Source organism: Aplysia californica, unplaced genomic scaffold (assembly GCF_000002075.1).
Source record: "Aplysia californica isolate F4 #8 unplaced genomic scaffold, AplCal3.0 scaffold00028, whole genome shotgun sequence".
Taxonomy (NCBI): Eukaryota; Metazoa; Mollusca; class Gastropoda; order Aplysiida; family Aplysiidae; genus Aplysia; species Aplysia californica.
The window spans coordinates 2039405-2054404 of record NW_004797298.1 but is presented as its reverse complement, the minus strand read 5'-3'; the positions used below and the strand labels follow the sequence as shown (position 1 = coordinate 2054404).

The 15000-nt window shown below is 39.5% G+C and overlaps 1 protein-coding gene across 1 annotated transcript in view; it reads right to left on the bottom strand.

Annotated features, from left to right (window-relative positions):
• The window catches only part of LOC101859381 (tyrosine kinase receptor Cad96Ca), a gene marked incomplete at both ends in the record, with an annotated part of 35313 nt that overhangs the window by 15015 nt on the left and 5298 nt on the right, over positions 1–15000 (bottom strand). The window contains 2 exon segments of the mRNA XM_005091359.2: positions 6195–6305; positions 6888–6976. Coding sequence (XP_005091416.2) covers positions 6195–6305; positions 6888–6976 — 200 coding nt within the window.

The following is a 15000-nucleotide window of genomic DNA, read 5'->3' as shown; positions in this document are numbered from 1 at the left end:
GAGTAACAAACACAAAAAAGAAGGAGGGGAGATAGAGACGATATATTTTTTCATAGGAAAGAAGGAGCAAACCACACCAGAGCACCCGCCAACCACCCACTGATACTACTCCGTGTCCTCCCACTTTTCTACATTATGCATTCTCTTTAGTTTCGGTAAGAGTTTTATGGCATTTGCAACACAATAAGATAACAAACACAAATTGTAAGATCACACAGCTGCAGACAAATGATGTACCTTTAAAAACAAAGAAAGATAAGATATAAAAGAAGTTTTTTACCATCTAGCCTACGGCTATTGTCAGTATAGCCATCAGTGTGTATTGCTCTTTCGAGTATGTATCTATATAACTTTAAAGGTCTTGAAATTAAATACCTGCATGTGGTTGAATGATGTATCTGATGTGATATATATTTAATATATAATTATATATATATATATATATATATATATATATATATATATATATATATATATATATATATATATATCTACATCTCATTATATATATATTACTTCTCTTTTCATATTGAATTTTAAGGAGAGTTAATATATAATCTAAATTTTTATGTATACCTGCATGTGTTTTTACGGTCCTATACAGCCGAGAAAAAATTCCCTCAGGGATAATAAAGTATTATCTTATCTTATCTTATCTTACAAATGCTGAAGATAAGTTACAAAAGATTAACAAACACAACAGAGGAGGAAGAGAGATAAGGACAATAGATGTTTGATAGGAAAGAAGAAGCAAATCCCACCATGAGAGCACCCGCCAACCACCCACGCATCATTCGACTCTGCGGTAATTGTCAGATACTGGATTTTTAGTTTTAGTAAGAGTTTTACGGCATTTGCAACACAACAAGGTAATATAAGTGCTGAAGATTAGAAGTGTTACAAGAGAGGAACAAACACAAAGAAGGAGGAGGGGAGATCAGGACAATAGGAAAGAAGGAACAAATCCCACCATGAGAGCACCCGCCAACCACTCACGCATCTTTTGACTCTGCGGTTAGTGTCAGACACTGGGTTTTTACTCTTAACAGAACTAATAGACATTGAAGACTTGGGGGGGGGGGGGGGGAGATGGGGGGGGGATTAGCTGACCAGAGGCTTTGGAGGGGGATTAGTTGACCAGACACATTAGAGCCAGACAGACCGGAGGCGGCTAATTCTGAGACTCACAGACGTCGTGAGACTAACTGATGAGTCACGTGTGAAGTCTGAGCTCAAAGGATGGGCGGCCTCCACTATTTCTGCCGGTGTTTAGTCGTGGGTGTGAAAACATGCAAGTCAAAGCAGCAACAACAGCAACAGCAGTAGAGGCCAGCCATTTAAGTGCGTGGAATTAAAGAAAACAAGAAAGAAAGGGTGGAAAAACGCAAGAGAGACAGACAGAAATACACAATCACCCACCAACATATTATGGTAACGGTCCATTATGTTTGTTTGTTAGTTTGTTTGTTTGTTTGTTTGTTTGTTTGTTTGAGTAAAGAGAGGCACATCGACAAAATAATGGTCATTTTGGTGATGGTAAAAAGTAAGACAGACAGACAGAAACAACAGAGGGACAATTAAAGAAGCAGGACCTACCAGTGGTGCTCTTAAACCACCTGCAAATGGCCATTTAAGTGTTTCAGTTTGTGTTTTAGTAAGTGTTTTACGGCACTTGGAGTACAATAAGGTCATATAAGTGCCGAAGATTAGAGGTGTTACAAGGGAGTAGCAAACAAAAAAAGGAGGGGAGATAAAGACGATAGATATTTGATAGGAAAGGAGTAAACCACATCAGAGCACCCGCCAACCGCCCACCATTTAAATGTATTGGGGGGGGGGGGGAGCAGGAGAGACAGACAGGAGCAACATCATCATCTGCACACATATTAAAGCAATGGCCATGTAAAAGTATGGGGGGAAAATGTAGGAGAGACAGACAGAAACAGCAGAAGGAAAGAAAAGTAGTTGGGAACCAATAAATCGCCAACATAATATAAGAGCAATGATTAGCCTACTTGTATGAGGAGTATTCTAAGAATTAAGGATAGAATAAGAAATGAAGAGCTGTGGAAAATGACAGAACAAAAGGATACAGAAGTAGACATAGGACTAAGAAAGTGGCGATGGATGGGACACATCTTCAGAAAGCCCAGCGGAAACATCACAAGACAGTCACTGCAGTGGAACCCACAAGGAGCACGAGGCAGGGGTAGGCCACGGGAAACATGGAGAAGATGCGTGGAAAGGGACATGAGAGAGACGAAGCTCACTTGGAACGAGCTTGGAAGGATGGCTCAGGACAGAGATAAATGGAAGGAGCTTGTATGTGATCTATACCCAGCCAGGGGTGAAAGGCATTGATGATGATGATGATTAACCTACTATTCGGCGTTAAATAAATAAAAGCACCACAAAACTTATAGGAAGTGAGGAGAATAACAGGAATAGGAAGAAATATATAATAAACTCAGAAGGATAAAAATGATGAGAAACAAAGGCAGAAAGGTGGAGGGGCAGAGAGGAGATGGAGTGCAGAAGGAAGAAGGAAGGTGAAGGTGAAGGAGCGAAGGGGGGAGGGGGAGGGTGGTTATTCGTAAGAGTTTTACAGCTCTTGCAACACAATAAGGTCATATAAGTGCCGATGATTAGAGGTGTTCCAAATGTGGACAAAGTGGAAACATAATCTAACATTACAGACACTGAAGAGGTGTTAATACGGGCTAAAAAAGAAGGATACCAAATTAAAGAAGTAAATGTGTGTCTTCTGAGATGGATCATGAAGATGGTGTGGGGTGGGGAGGGGGGGCAGAGATGGACATGTTCCGACTACAGTGACCCAAACACAGTAAGACAAGTAAGACGTGTGTCTTCGTGGTAAATCAGGCGTTCCGTCTTACTTTACTTTACTTTTATCCGCTGCTTATACCCTTTTGGGTGTCGCGGGAAGAAAAAGACGTCTCTCTGCCACCACCAGGAGTTCGTCAAAATAATGAAAACAAAGAAACTTATATATAAAACATTATCCTGCCCATTGGGCAATTTCTATTGATTTTTGTTTTGGATTCAACACTTTCTATGTTCATTTAACTACACATTCCTGCTTAGGGTTTCCAAAAAAAAAAAAAAAAGGAAAGACGCTGGTCAAACACACAAAAAACATAAATTTATTTTCTAAGGGCACTTCAGCTCCAGAAGTGATCAAACTTTAGCCACCATATTCTCACTAGCTTTACTACTGACACCAAACAACCGTCCGTCTCCTTCAATCGCAAAATCTTTTTTTTTTAACTTCAGATCAAGATAAATCAATCCTTTTTCATTAGAAATATAAAAAAACCCCAAAAATAAATAAATGTAGTTTCCAAGGGCATATTAGGTGATCAAACTTTAGCCACCATATTCTCACTAGCTTTAAAACTGACACCAGGCAACTTCATGGACACCCCCATGATCTCCTTCAATTGCATATTCTTTTTTAAAACTTCAGATCAAGATAAACCAATCCTTTTTCATTAGAAATAAAAACAAATGAACAAACTTTAAAATGATAGCAATATCTCCGTTTGCCCAAAAATTGACGAGCGCTTGATTCCACCACATCATGACACAAATCCTTATTTAAAAAAAAAAAAAAAAAAAAAAGAAAAAAGAGAAAAACATGTCTTAAACCAAAAGTTGCGGCAGAGAGCAGCATAAAAGGGCTAACGAAAGGGGAAGTAAGCACATAAGAGGGTTCACAGTGGGCCGGTGAGAGGGTTTATCTAGTAAAGGGGAAGTAAGCATAAGAGAGTTCACAGAGGGTCTAGCATTGGGAAAGTAAGCATAGAGGGTTCAGTAAGAGGGTTTATCTATCTAAAACAGGGGACGTAAGCATAAGAGAGTCATAAGAGGGGAAGTAAGCACATAAGAAAGTTCACAAGAGGGTCTACTAGCACAGGGGAAGTAAGCACACACGAGAGTTCACATAAGGTCGCTTTTAAGCACAAGGGGGCTATCCCGGAAAATGCTGTTTTGAGAAAATCGAAGGTAAAGTTTCTACCCCTTGTTCAGTTTCTTTAAAAGACAAGGAGAGTTTTCTCGATATTATAACCAAACATTTATATACGCACCAATGATACCAAACTTCTCTTATAAGCAGGGCAAAGCCAACTTTTGGTGTAGGTTAAGATTTCTGGAAACCCCCGTAATCTGGGTTAGCCCGCTTGTTCTTAAAAGTGACCATAAGAGAGGGGAAGTAAGTACATGAGAAGAAAGTTCACATAAGAGAGTCTAGCACAGGAAAAATAAGCACATAAGAAAGTTCACATAAGGTCGCTTTTAAGCACAAGGGGGCTATCCCGAAAAATGCTGTTTTGAGAAAATCGAAGGTAAAGCACATAAGAAAGTTCACAAGAGAGAGGGTCTGGCACAGGGGAAGTAAGCACATGAGAGAGTTCACATAACGACCCTTGAAAGCAAAAATGGCTTAAGTGCCAAAATAAACAAATCAGACATAAACATTTGGCAGAATAGAGCTTGATGTCACCTTTCAAAGCAATTTTGTCTTATCTCACCATTCAAAATTTTCATTCGCGATTTTCTCCAAACAGCAGTCATGGCACTTAAGACAATTTTGCTTTCATGGGTCGAATATTATGAGAGTCAACTAGCACAGAGGAAGTAAGCGCACACGAGAGTTCACATAAGGTCGCTTTTAAGCACAGGGGGGGCTGTCCAGAAAAATGCTGTTTTGAGAAAATCGAAGGTAAAGCACATAAGAAAGTTTACATAATGACCCTTGAAAGCAAAAATGGCTTAAGTGCCAAAATTAACAAAATAAACATAAACATATGGCTGAATAGAGCTTGATGTCACCTTTCAAAGCAACTGTCTTATCTCACTACTCAAACTTGTCCCAAGAATTATAGGCAAATCACATTTTTTCTTACCTCAATACTCAACCTTGTTCAAAATTTTCATTTGTGATTTTCTCCAAACAGCAGTCATGGCACTTAAGACATTTTTGCTATCATGGGTCGAATATTAAGAGAGTCAACTAGCAAGGGGAAGTAAGCACATAAGAGAGTTCACATAAAAGAGAGTCTACTAGCACAGGGGAAGTAAGCGCACACGAGAGTTCACATAAGGTCGCTTTTAATCACAAGGGGGCTATCCCGAAAAATGCTGTTTTGAGAAAATCGAAGGTAAAGCACATAAGAAAGTTCACAAGAGAGAGGGTCTGGCACAGGGGATGTAAGCACATGAGAGAGTTCACATAAGAGGGTATACTAGCCCAGGGGAAGTAAGCATATAAGAAATTTCACATAAGAGGGTATACTAGCCCAGGGGAAGTAAGCACATAAGAGAGTTCACATAAAAGGGTCTAGCACAGGGGAAGTAAGCGCATGAGAGGATTCACATAAGGTCGCTTTTGAGCACAAGAGGGCTATCCCGAAAAATGCTGTTTTGAGAAAATCGAAGGTAAACTTTTTGCCCCTAGTTCAGTTTCTTTAAAAGACAAGGAGAGTTTTCTCTATAACCAAACATTTATATACGCACCAATGAAACCAAACTTCTCTTATAGGTAGGGCAATGCCAACTTTTGGTGTAGGTTAAGATTTCTGGAAATCCCCGTAATCTGGGTTAGTCCGCTTGTCCTTAAAAGCGACCAACTAAGAGAGAGTCAACTAGCACATGAGAAGAAAGTTCACATAAGAGAGGGTCCACTAGCACAGGGGAAGTAAGCACACACGAGAGTTCACATAAGGTCGCTTTTAAGCACAAGGGGGCTATCCCGAAAAATGCTGTTTTGAGAAAATCGAAGGTAAAGCACATAAGAGAGTTCACAAGAGAGAGGGTCTGGCATAGGGGAAGTAAGCACATAAGAGAGTTCACATAACGACCCTTGAAAGCAAAAATAGCTTAAGTGCTAAAATAAACAAATCAGACATAAACATTTGACTGAATAGAGCTTGATGTCACCTTTCAAAGCAATTTTGCCTTTTCTCTCTACTCAAACTTGTCCTGAGACATAATCCCGAGAATTATAGGAAAATCCCACTTTGTCTTACCTCAATACTCAACCTTGTTCAAAATTTTCATTCGCGATTTTCTCCAAACAGCAGTCATGGCACTTAAGACATTTTTGCTTTCATGGGTCGAATATTAAGAGAGTCAACTAGCAAGGGGAAGTAAGCGTGAACCAACAAACAAACCAGGTATTCGGTGTTGGGCTGCGTGCTCTCATCCAGCAACTCTACCTCTTGGTCATCCAAGTTCTCGTCGTGGGCGCGGGCCATCTTCTCCCGCATACGCTTCTCTCGTTTCTGAGGAGGCATCAGGAAAGAGAACGGTGAAAATGGTGAAATGGTATGGGTTTAAACTTAAGTTTAGATTTAGTAGAGGGTTTTGCGGCGCTCGCAACTGCATAAGGTCATATGAGCGCCAGAAGATTAGAGGTGTTACAAGAGAGTAACAAACACAAAAAAGAAGGAGGGGAGATAAAGACGATGAGATGTTTGATAGGAAAGAAGGAGGAAACCACACTAGAGCACCCGCCAACCACCCAGAGAGAGAGTTTGGGTTTTTTAGTTTTAGTAGAGGTTTTAAGGCACTCGCAACTGCATAAGGTCATATGAGCGCCACCACAGAGAGAGAGAGAGAGAAAGAGGACCAATGAAATTAAATGAAAAAGAAAGTTAAATCATAAACAAAGGAAACAAGATGATGATATTTCTCTAATACGGGGTGCCCACTACAGCTGGATCGGGCCGATCGCCCGACTCGATCGCCTGAAATTGAAAACAAACATGTTTGTTTTTGAGGCGCTCGAGTCGGGCGATCATCTCGATCGGCCGATCCCGTCCGTAGTGGGCACCCCGTATTCGGGGACAGAGCTAGGACGTTACCTTCATCCGCATGGACATGAGGACAAAGCCGATGATGAGTAGCACAGCCAGACCTGCGCTGATCACTGCCCCGACGGCGTACGGCGAGACTGGAGGGAGAACATAGACATATGGTCATAAGTCACGTACAGTCATAAGTCACATATAGAGAGACTGGGGGGGGGGGGGGATCATAGACATATGGTCATTAGTCACATACAGTCATACGTCACGTACGGTCATAAGTCACATATAAAGAGACTGGGGGACATCATAGACATAATATATGGTCATTAGTCACATACAGTCAGTTTAGTAGAGGTTTTACGGCGCTCGCAACTGCATAAGGTCATATGAGCCCCAGAAGATTAGAGGTGTTACAAGAGAGTAACAAACATAAAAAAGAAGAAGGGGACATGAGGACGATAGATGTTTGATAGGAAAGAAAGTCATAAGTCACGTAGTCGTAAGTCACATATAGAGAGACGGGGGGGGGGGGGGGGGAGATCATAGACATATGGTCATAAGTCACATACCGTCATAAGTCCCACACAGTCATAAGTCACACACAGTCATACGTCACATATAGAGAAATTTGGGGGGAGATCATAGACATATGGTCATTAGTCACATACAGTCATAAGTCACGTACAGTCATAAGTCACATATAGAGACTGGGTGGAGAACATAGACATACAATCATAAGTCGCATACAGAGAAACTTGGGTTATAACACACACACACACACAGTCATAAGTCACACACAGAGAGACTGGGGGTATAACAAACATGACACAGTCATAAGTCAAACACAGAGAGACAGGGGGTATAACATACATGACAAAGAGACTGGGGGTATAACAAATATGACACAGTCATGAGTCACACACAGTCAAAAGTCACGTATAGTCATAAGTCACATATTGTGAAACTTTGGTTATAACACACTAGTAATAAGTCACATGCAGTCAAAAGTCATATATTGTAATAGGTCAGTTTAGTTCTAGTAAGAGTTTTATAGCACTTTGCAACACAATAAGGTCAAAAAGTGCCAAAGAATGGATGTGTTACAAGAGAGTAACCTACACCACAAAAAAGAAGGAGGGGAGATAAGGACGATCGATGTTTGATAGGAAAGAAGGAGCATACCACACCAGAGCACACACCAACCACACACTACCTCTACATCACAGATGCCAGCAGGTCCGTTCATTAATTCATAACTCTAGCATTTTTTTTCAAGATAGTCTTATTATCGACGATCATGAGAGTGGGAAAGATGACAAAAGATGACAATGAAGAATGAATGAACAAATGTCTAGAAGGATTTTGTATGTAAGTATTGAGTCGGTAATAATAATAATAATAATAATAATAATAATAATAATAATAATAATAATAATAATAATAATAATAACAACAGATAGCATTTGTGTAACGCAAATCCCCGCGGAACAGCAAGCTCTCTGCGCTTCACTATTATAGACTTCACTAAAGATGAATATTCTTAAGATGATGATGATGATGATGATGATGATGATGATGATGATGATGATGATGATGATGATGGTGATGATGATGATGATGATGGTGATGATGACGATGATGATGGTGATAATAATTATAACAATGACAGCAGCAAGCATGACAATGCCCGAGGAGAACATCTCAACCACAATGACAAAGTACTAAACAAACAATAGTACCGTTTTACCAAAGAGGTAGTAAGCAAACCGTTCAAATTGCACACACAATCATTATAATGATAAGTAGTAAGAAACATTTATGACGCCATGCTGGGAACATTAATCTGTACATTCACGTCTATCTGTCATTCAAAGCATTCGTCCTCAGCATAAAATGTCTTTGTTTCAGTAAGAATTTTAAGGCTCTTGCAACACAATTAAGTCATATATTATTATAGGTGCCAATGATTATCATTTATCAGTACATTCCCATCTATCAGTCAATCAAAGCATTTGTCCTACCCATCTATAATATGTCTTTGTATTAGTAAGAATTTTACGGCTCTTGCAACACAATTAAGTCATAAATATGAGCCGATGACTCGAGGTGTTACAAGAGAGTAACAAACACAAAAAAGGAGGAGGGGAGATAAGAACGATAGATGTTAGAAAGGAAAGAAGGAGCAAAACACACCAGAGCACCCACCAACCACCCGCATCTATATGTCTATCTAATGACATACATACATACAAGTATATTATAATATTATAAACTGAGATTATGGTAAAAATGACTTCTTTTCACTTTTTTAATATATAACATATATCATATATCTCTGACCTATTTGTGGTGGCCGAATTTTGCTATTCAAAAGGCTTTTTAATGACAGCATCGATCGACATGCGGTTTTCGCCAAAAGATTCTTTAAAATATTCTCCAGAACATGACGCCTTTGTTTTTTTTTCAGTTTTGAGACACTTTTGCAGCAAAAAGCTAAATTTCTTTATTTCGCCGATCGCTTTGGTGGGCCGAAGCTTCTGTCTCTGTAATTTTAGAAAATCCGGAAGTGATATTTCGCGAGGCGCGTTTAGTTTTGAGAGTATAGATCTAGACCTTATAATTTTTTGCATCTCTCAAGATTTATTGCCCCATTCCAGTAGAGTGTAATAAATATAGTAGACCAATGACTTTTAGTTGAAGAACGGTTTGTATAAGAACGTATAGGCACCGCCGATCATTCCTTTCATCGAAAGGGGGCCCAGCTAGTGTAATATATTCTTATAATATAAACATTAAAAAAATATATATATAATATATATTTTACAGATGTATATTATATATATATTTAATATATTATTATTCTTTTTAAAAAAATAACCCACTTCTACAGCACATTTAAAAAGACCAAATTTGTGTCAAAGGGGAAGTAAACCTTTCACAACACATATCAGTTGATCACCACTTTTTCAAAGGCTACACAATTAATAACAATAATTGTATATATATATATATATATATATATATATATATATATATATATATATATATATATATATATATATATATATATATATATATACACATACAGTCGAACCTGCCCTGACAGAAACCTCTATAAGACGGCCACCTGTACAAACGGCCACTTTCCATTTCCCCCCTTGCGTTCTTTCTATATAATTTAACTGTGTAAAACGGGCACCTGTCCAACGCGGCCGCGGCCATCTTATTTCTACACACAACCCCTATCACACTAAGCAATAACACCCGTCTAAGACGGCCACCTTAGTGACTCCATTTCGTTTAGTCATAAATTGTGCTTTGGCCCCTGGCGTTGTGGGCCAGCCGACATAATTCAATCACCTGTCGCTGTTGTTAGGTAGTCCCTCCAACCGATCATGTTGCGTAGGCCCCTCCCACTGTTGACCAATAGCTGCCAATTTTCAGCTGCTAGTGAGGAAAGTGTGTGATCCCTCATAACCCATAAGCCCCGCCCAGAACTTAAACACAAATCGTATGCGAGATGAGTGGTCACTGTTTACTCAGTCTGTAACAAAGTAACAAAGGACGTCAACATGAGCTTGTGACAGAACGTCGCTCGTTCTCCGAGTGGTGGCGACCCAGGAGTTTGTTTTTACTTCGCACTCAGTCTTCCTTGTCTGATACATTTAGTTTTATTGTCACCCTTTTGCGAAATCAGCAACAAATTAAAAATTACAAACAAAATACAAACCACCACCAACAACAACAACAAACACAACAATGCGGCTACTTTCGATTGGGACCTCTGATAGGAATAATTACTTTTTTTCTTCTTCTTGATCAGTCCTGCCTAAGACGGCCACCTGTCTTATACGGCCACTTTTCTCCTTGACAATGGGTGGCCGTCTTACACAGGTTTGACTGTATATATATATATATATATATATATATATATATATATATATATATACACCACATCTACGCTATCTACGCTCTATAGCATGCTCTAAGCACTTTATAACTATTATTTCCCCAGCAGACAACAGAACACTCACACACATGCTCGGCTTTCTGGGAATAAGTACACGGTGCAAGCTGTTTCATGCCCTCATGTACTATCAGTTTTTTTAGCAAGAGTTTTACGGCACTTGCAACACAATAAAGTTATATAAGTGCCGAAGATTAGAGGAGTTACAAGGGAGTAACAAACATAAAAAAGAAGAAGGGGAGATAAGGACGATAGCTGATGTTTCATAGGAAAGAAGAAGCAAACCACACCAGAGCACCCAGTTGTAGTTTTAGCAAAAGTTTTACGGCACTCGCAACACAATAAGCTCATATAAGTGCCGAGGATTTGAGGTGTTAAAAGAGAGTAACAAACACCAAAAGAAGGAGGAGGAGAGAGAAGGACGATAGCTTTTGATAGGAAAGAAGGAGTAAACCACACCAGAGCACCCGCCAACCACCCACTCAGACAGTTTCGAATAAAATTATAGAACCAACCATATTTGTTAGGGAAGACTAAGGTATTAGTTCAAACATTGTGAAAGGTGAACACAGTAAAAGGTGAACAAAGATAGAGGTAGACATAATTAAAGGTGAACATATGAAAAGGTGAACATAGAGAAAAGTGAACATAATTAGGGTGAACATAGCATAAAACTACCCTAAAAAAAAACCAATAGAAAATTTTATTAATATTCCACAGTCTTAGTGTTGGCTTCAGTTTCCCATCTCATAGACAACGCCAAGGCGACTTTACAATAATGATATCAACCTCTTCGTGCTGTGCTATTTGTTTTAGTAAGCGTTTTGCGGCATTTGCAACACAATACGGTCATATAAGTGCCGAAGATTAGAGGTGTTACAAGAAAGTAACAAACACAAAAGAGAACGAGGAGAGATAAGGACGATAGATGTTTGATAGGAAAGAAGAGCATCTATCGTCCGTATCTTTCCTCCTCCTTTTTGATGTTTGTTACTCTCATGTAACACATCTAATCTTCGGCACTTATATGACCTAATAGTGTTGCAAGTGCCGTAAAACGCTTATTACCAGAGCACCCGTCAACGACCCACCAACAGGGCTATGGAAAATAAACAGACATTTGACAGACAATATGAACCCTCGCCAAGATGGAGAGAATGGAAGGAAACAACTATGTACATTGTATTCATGCACATAACATCTACAGCCAAACATGCTCTGTGGGTGGTTGGCAGATGCTCTGGTGTGGTTTAGGCCTACTCCTTCTTTCCTATCCAACATCTATCGTCCTTATCTCCCCTCCTTCTTTTTTGTGTTTGTTACTCTCTTGTAACAACTCTAATCTTCGGCACAAATATGACCTTACGCATTTGCGAGTGTCGTAAAACTCTTACTAAAACTAAACCAAAACATCTATCGTCCTTGTATCTCGCCTCCGCACTTTTCCCTTTCGTCAACCCGCAGCCACCTCCCGAATCGTCAGCCACCCCCCAACCTTTGACACGGGTCAAACTTCCATCTATTTATAGGTAGTTGAATTACCGGAACATGCATTAGGCGAAGTGATTAGCAATGATAGTCGGAATAGAGAGATTGTTTTGGTCTCTCTGTATTCATCTGCACCACACGAATTTAATTGATATTTTTCCCTGGACTCTGCCTTTACTAAAGTCTCGAATCTAGATCTAGTTGTAATCTAGTTACAGGTTGCAGATTTAATAAATTGCCGACAGAGAGAGAGAGAGAGAGAGAGAGAGGGAGAGAAGGGGGAGGAGTAGATCTTGCGAGAACTTTCGGGCAAAACAAAATGGCGACCCGCGTAGTTCGGCTCGATTCGAAAAGTGAAAGAGCCATAGCATCTTTGTAGACGATCAAATTAGCTTAGTTTTGTGCTATAACGTCAATTTTTTCTTTGCTTTTGTTAATTTGATCATCCACACCGATAGAAAGTATTTCGAAATTAGGAAAAACAGGTCTTGTTTCCCACTGGGTGAAAATAGCCAACGCTGGCAAGTCTCATCAGGGGTGAGAGGTCAATCGTAGGGTTTTTATTCTCACCCCGAGTGAGGATATCCACTTCCTTACTTAAATGATTAGGTGATTAAACTTGATCTTTTATTGACAATATAAAAGTCAATTTAAGCTTCATTTCGTTAGAAAAAAATGTTAGGTTTGCTAACTTCTTAGACTTTGTGTTAAACAACACTTTTAACAAAACGAATCATTACAAGCCTAGGCTTGGCCTTTATTGTGTTCTCGAAGATTTAAAAGTAGAAGTAAAAGAGTCTATTACTAGAGTCTAGAGTCTAGATCTAGTCCAATTTATTTAATCTCTTGAATGTACTGGATAACAGAAATCTGCAACCTGCCACTAGATTACAACTCTAGATCTAGATCTAGATTCGAGATTTTAGTAAAGGCAGAGTCCAGGGAAAAACTTCAAGAAATTCTCGTGGTGATGAGTAAAGAGAGACCAAAACAATCTCAATAAATAATATATCTCGACTATCACGGCACATCACTTCACCTATACATGTTCCGGTAACTACCTATAAATAGATGGAAGTTTGACCAGTGTCAAAGGTTGGGAGTGGCTGACGATTCGGGAGGTGGCTGCGGGTTGACGAAAGGGAAAAGCGCCTCGCCTCCTTCTTGTTTTGTGTTTGTTACTCTCTTGTAACACCTCTTATCTTCGGCACATACTAATGACCTTATTGAGTTGCAAGTGCCGTAAAACTCTTACTAAAACTAAACTAAAACATCTATCGTCTTTCTCTCCCCATCTTCTTTTTTGTGTTTGTTACTCTCTTGCAACACCTCTAATCTTTGGCACATATATATGACCTTATGCAGTTGCGAGTGCCATAAAACTCTTACTAAAACTTTAAAACAACAACCCATGCTCTGACAGCCACCTGTCCAAGACGATCATCTGAACAGACGGCCACTCCCCCCCTTGTGTCTATACTATAATAATACACATAACCTGCTCAGTACCTAGTTTTGAAAAATATGACGAAGAAAAAAATAATAAATTTGAGCTTCACAATAATATGTCAAGCTTTTGAATATCTTGATTTTTTAAAAAATTAGTAGGGGGAGGTTTTACGGCGCTCGCAACTGCATCAGGTCATATTTGTGCCGAAGATTAGAGGAGTTACGAGAGAGTAACAAACACAAAAAAAGAAGGAGGGGAGATAAAGACGATAGATGTTGGATAGGAAAGAAGAAACAAACCACACCAGAGCACCCGCCAACCACCCACGAATATCTTGATAACGACTCCGAATAATCTTACGATTCTAATAGCGCAGATAGAACAAAATTTTTAATGACCTGATCATGGTCTAAGTAACTCAAATTTGAATGGTCAAAAATGTGTCAAATAGAACTTTGTAACTATCTAAGGTAGCGATACGTACAGTCAAACTTGCTCTAACAACCACCTGTGAAAGACAAATCTCCTATACAAACGACCATTGTTCACTCCCCCCCCCCTTGCGTTTTTTTTTCTATATATATTACAATGACACAATCAAAGAGGACGACCTGTCTAAGATGACCACTGGTCTCCTTGGCAACGGGCGATCGCTCTGAACAGGTTTTTGTTTTTTAATTTTTGTAAGGTTTTATGGCGCTTGCAACTGCATAAGGTCATAATTATGAGCGCCAAGGGGTGGATGTCAACAGAGAAGTCCAAACAGGGAAACAGACTTACTCTGCTCACCTCTCTAGCTTCAACAGCACAAAGTCTGCTTCGACTATCAAGGCACCCCCGAAATAGCATTTCACAAGAGAGTGACAAACATACAAAAGAAGTTGAGGAAAAATGACAATAGCAAGGATGAGGATAGAAATAGCAGCAGTTCCCCCTATGTTGTTCCGGCACAATATGAGCATGACATTGATAAATCAGCCCATTTACAATTCTACTGCGCATAAGAACATGTCAATATCCCCCCTTTGTGAATGGCCTAAAGACAACTACATTCAATAGCACTCAGGTCTGACTGTACATAAGTACATACAAACAAACAAACAAACAAGCATGCCATCATGCATGAGCAAGGACGACATGGGCCTAAGACAACGAAGAAATGTTCAGGAAAAACATTACAGAGATACGAAAGCTCGTATCGGTGATTTTGTGAGAGAGAGAGAGAGAGAGAGAGAGAGAGAGAGAGAGAGAGAGAGAGAGAG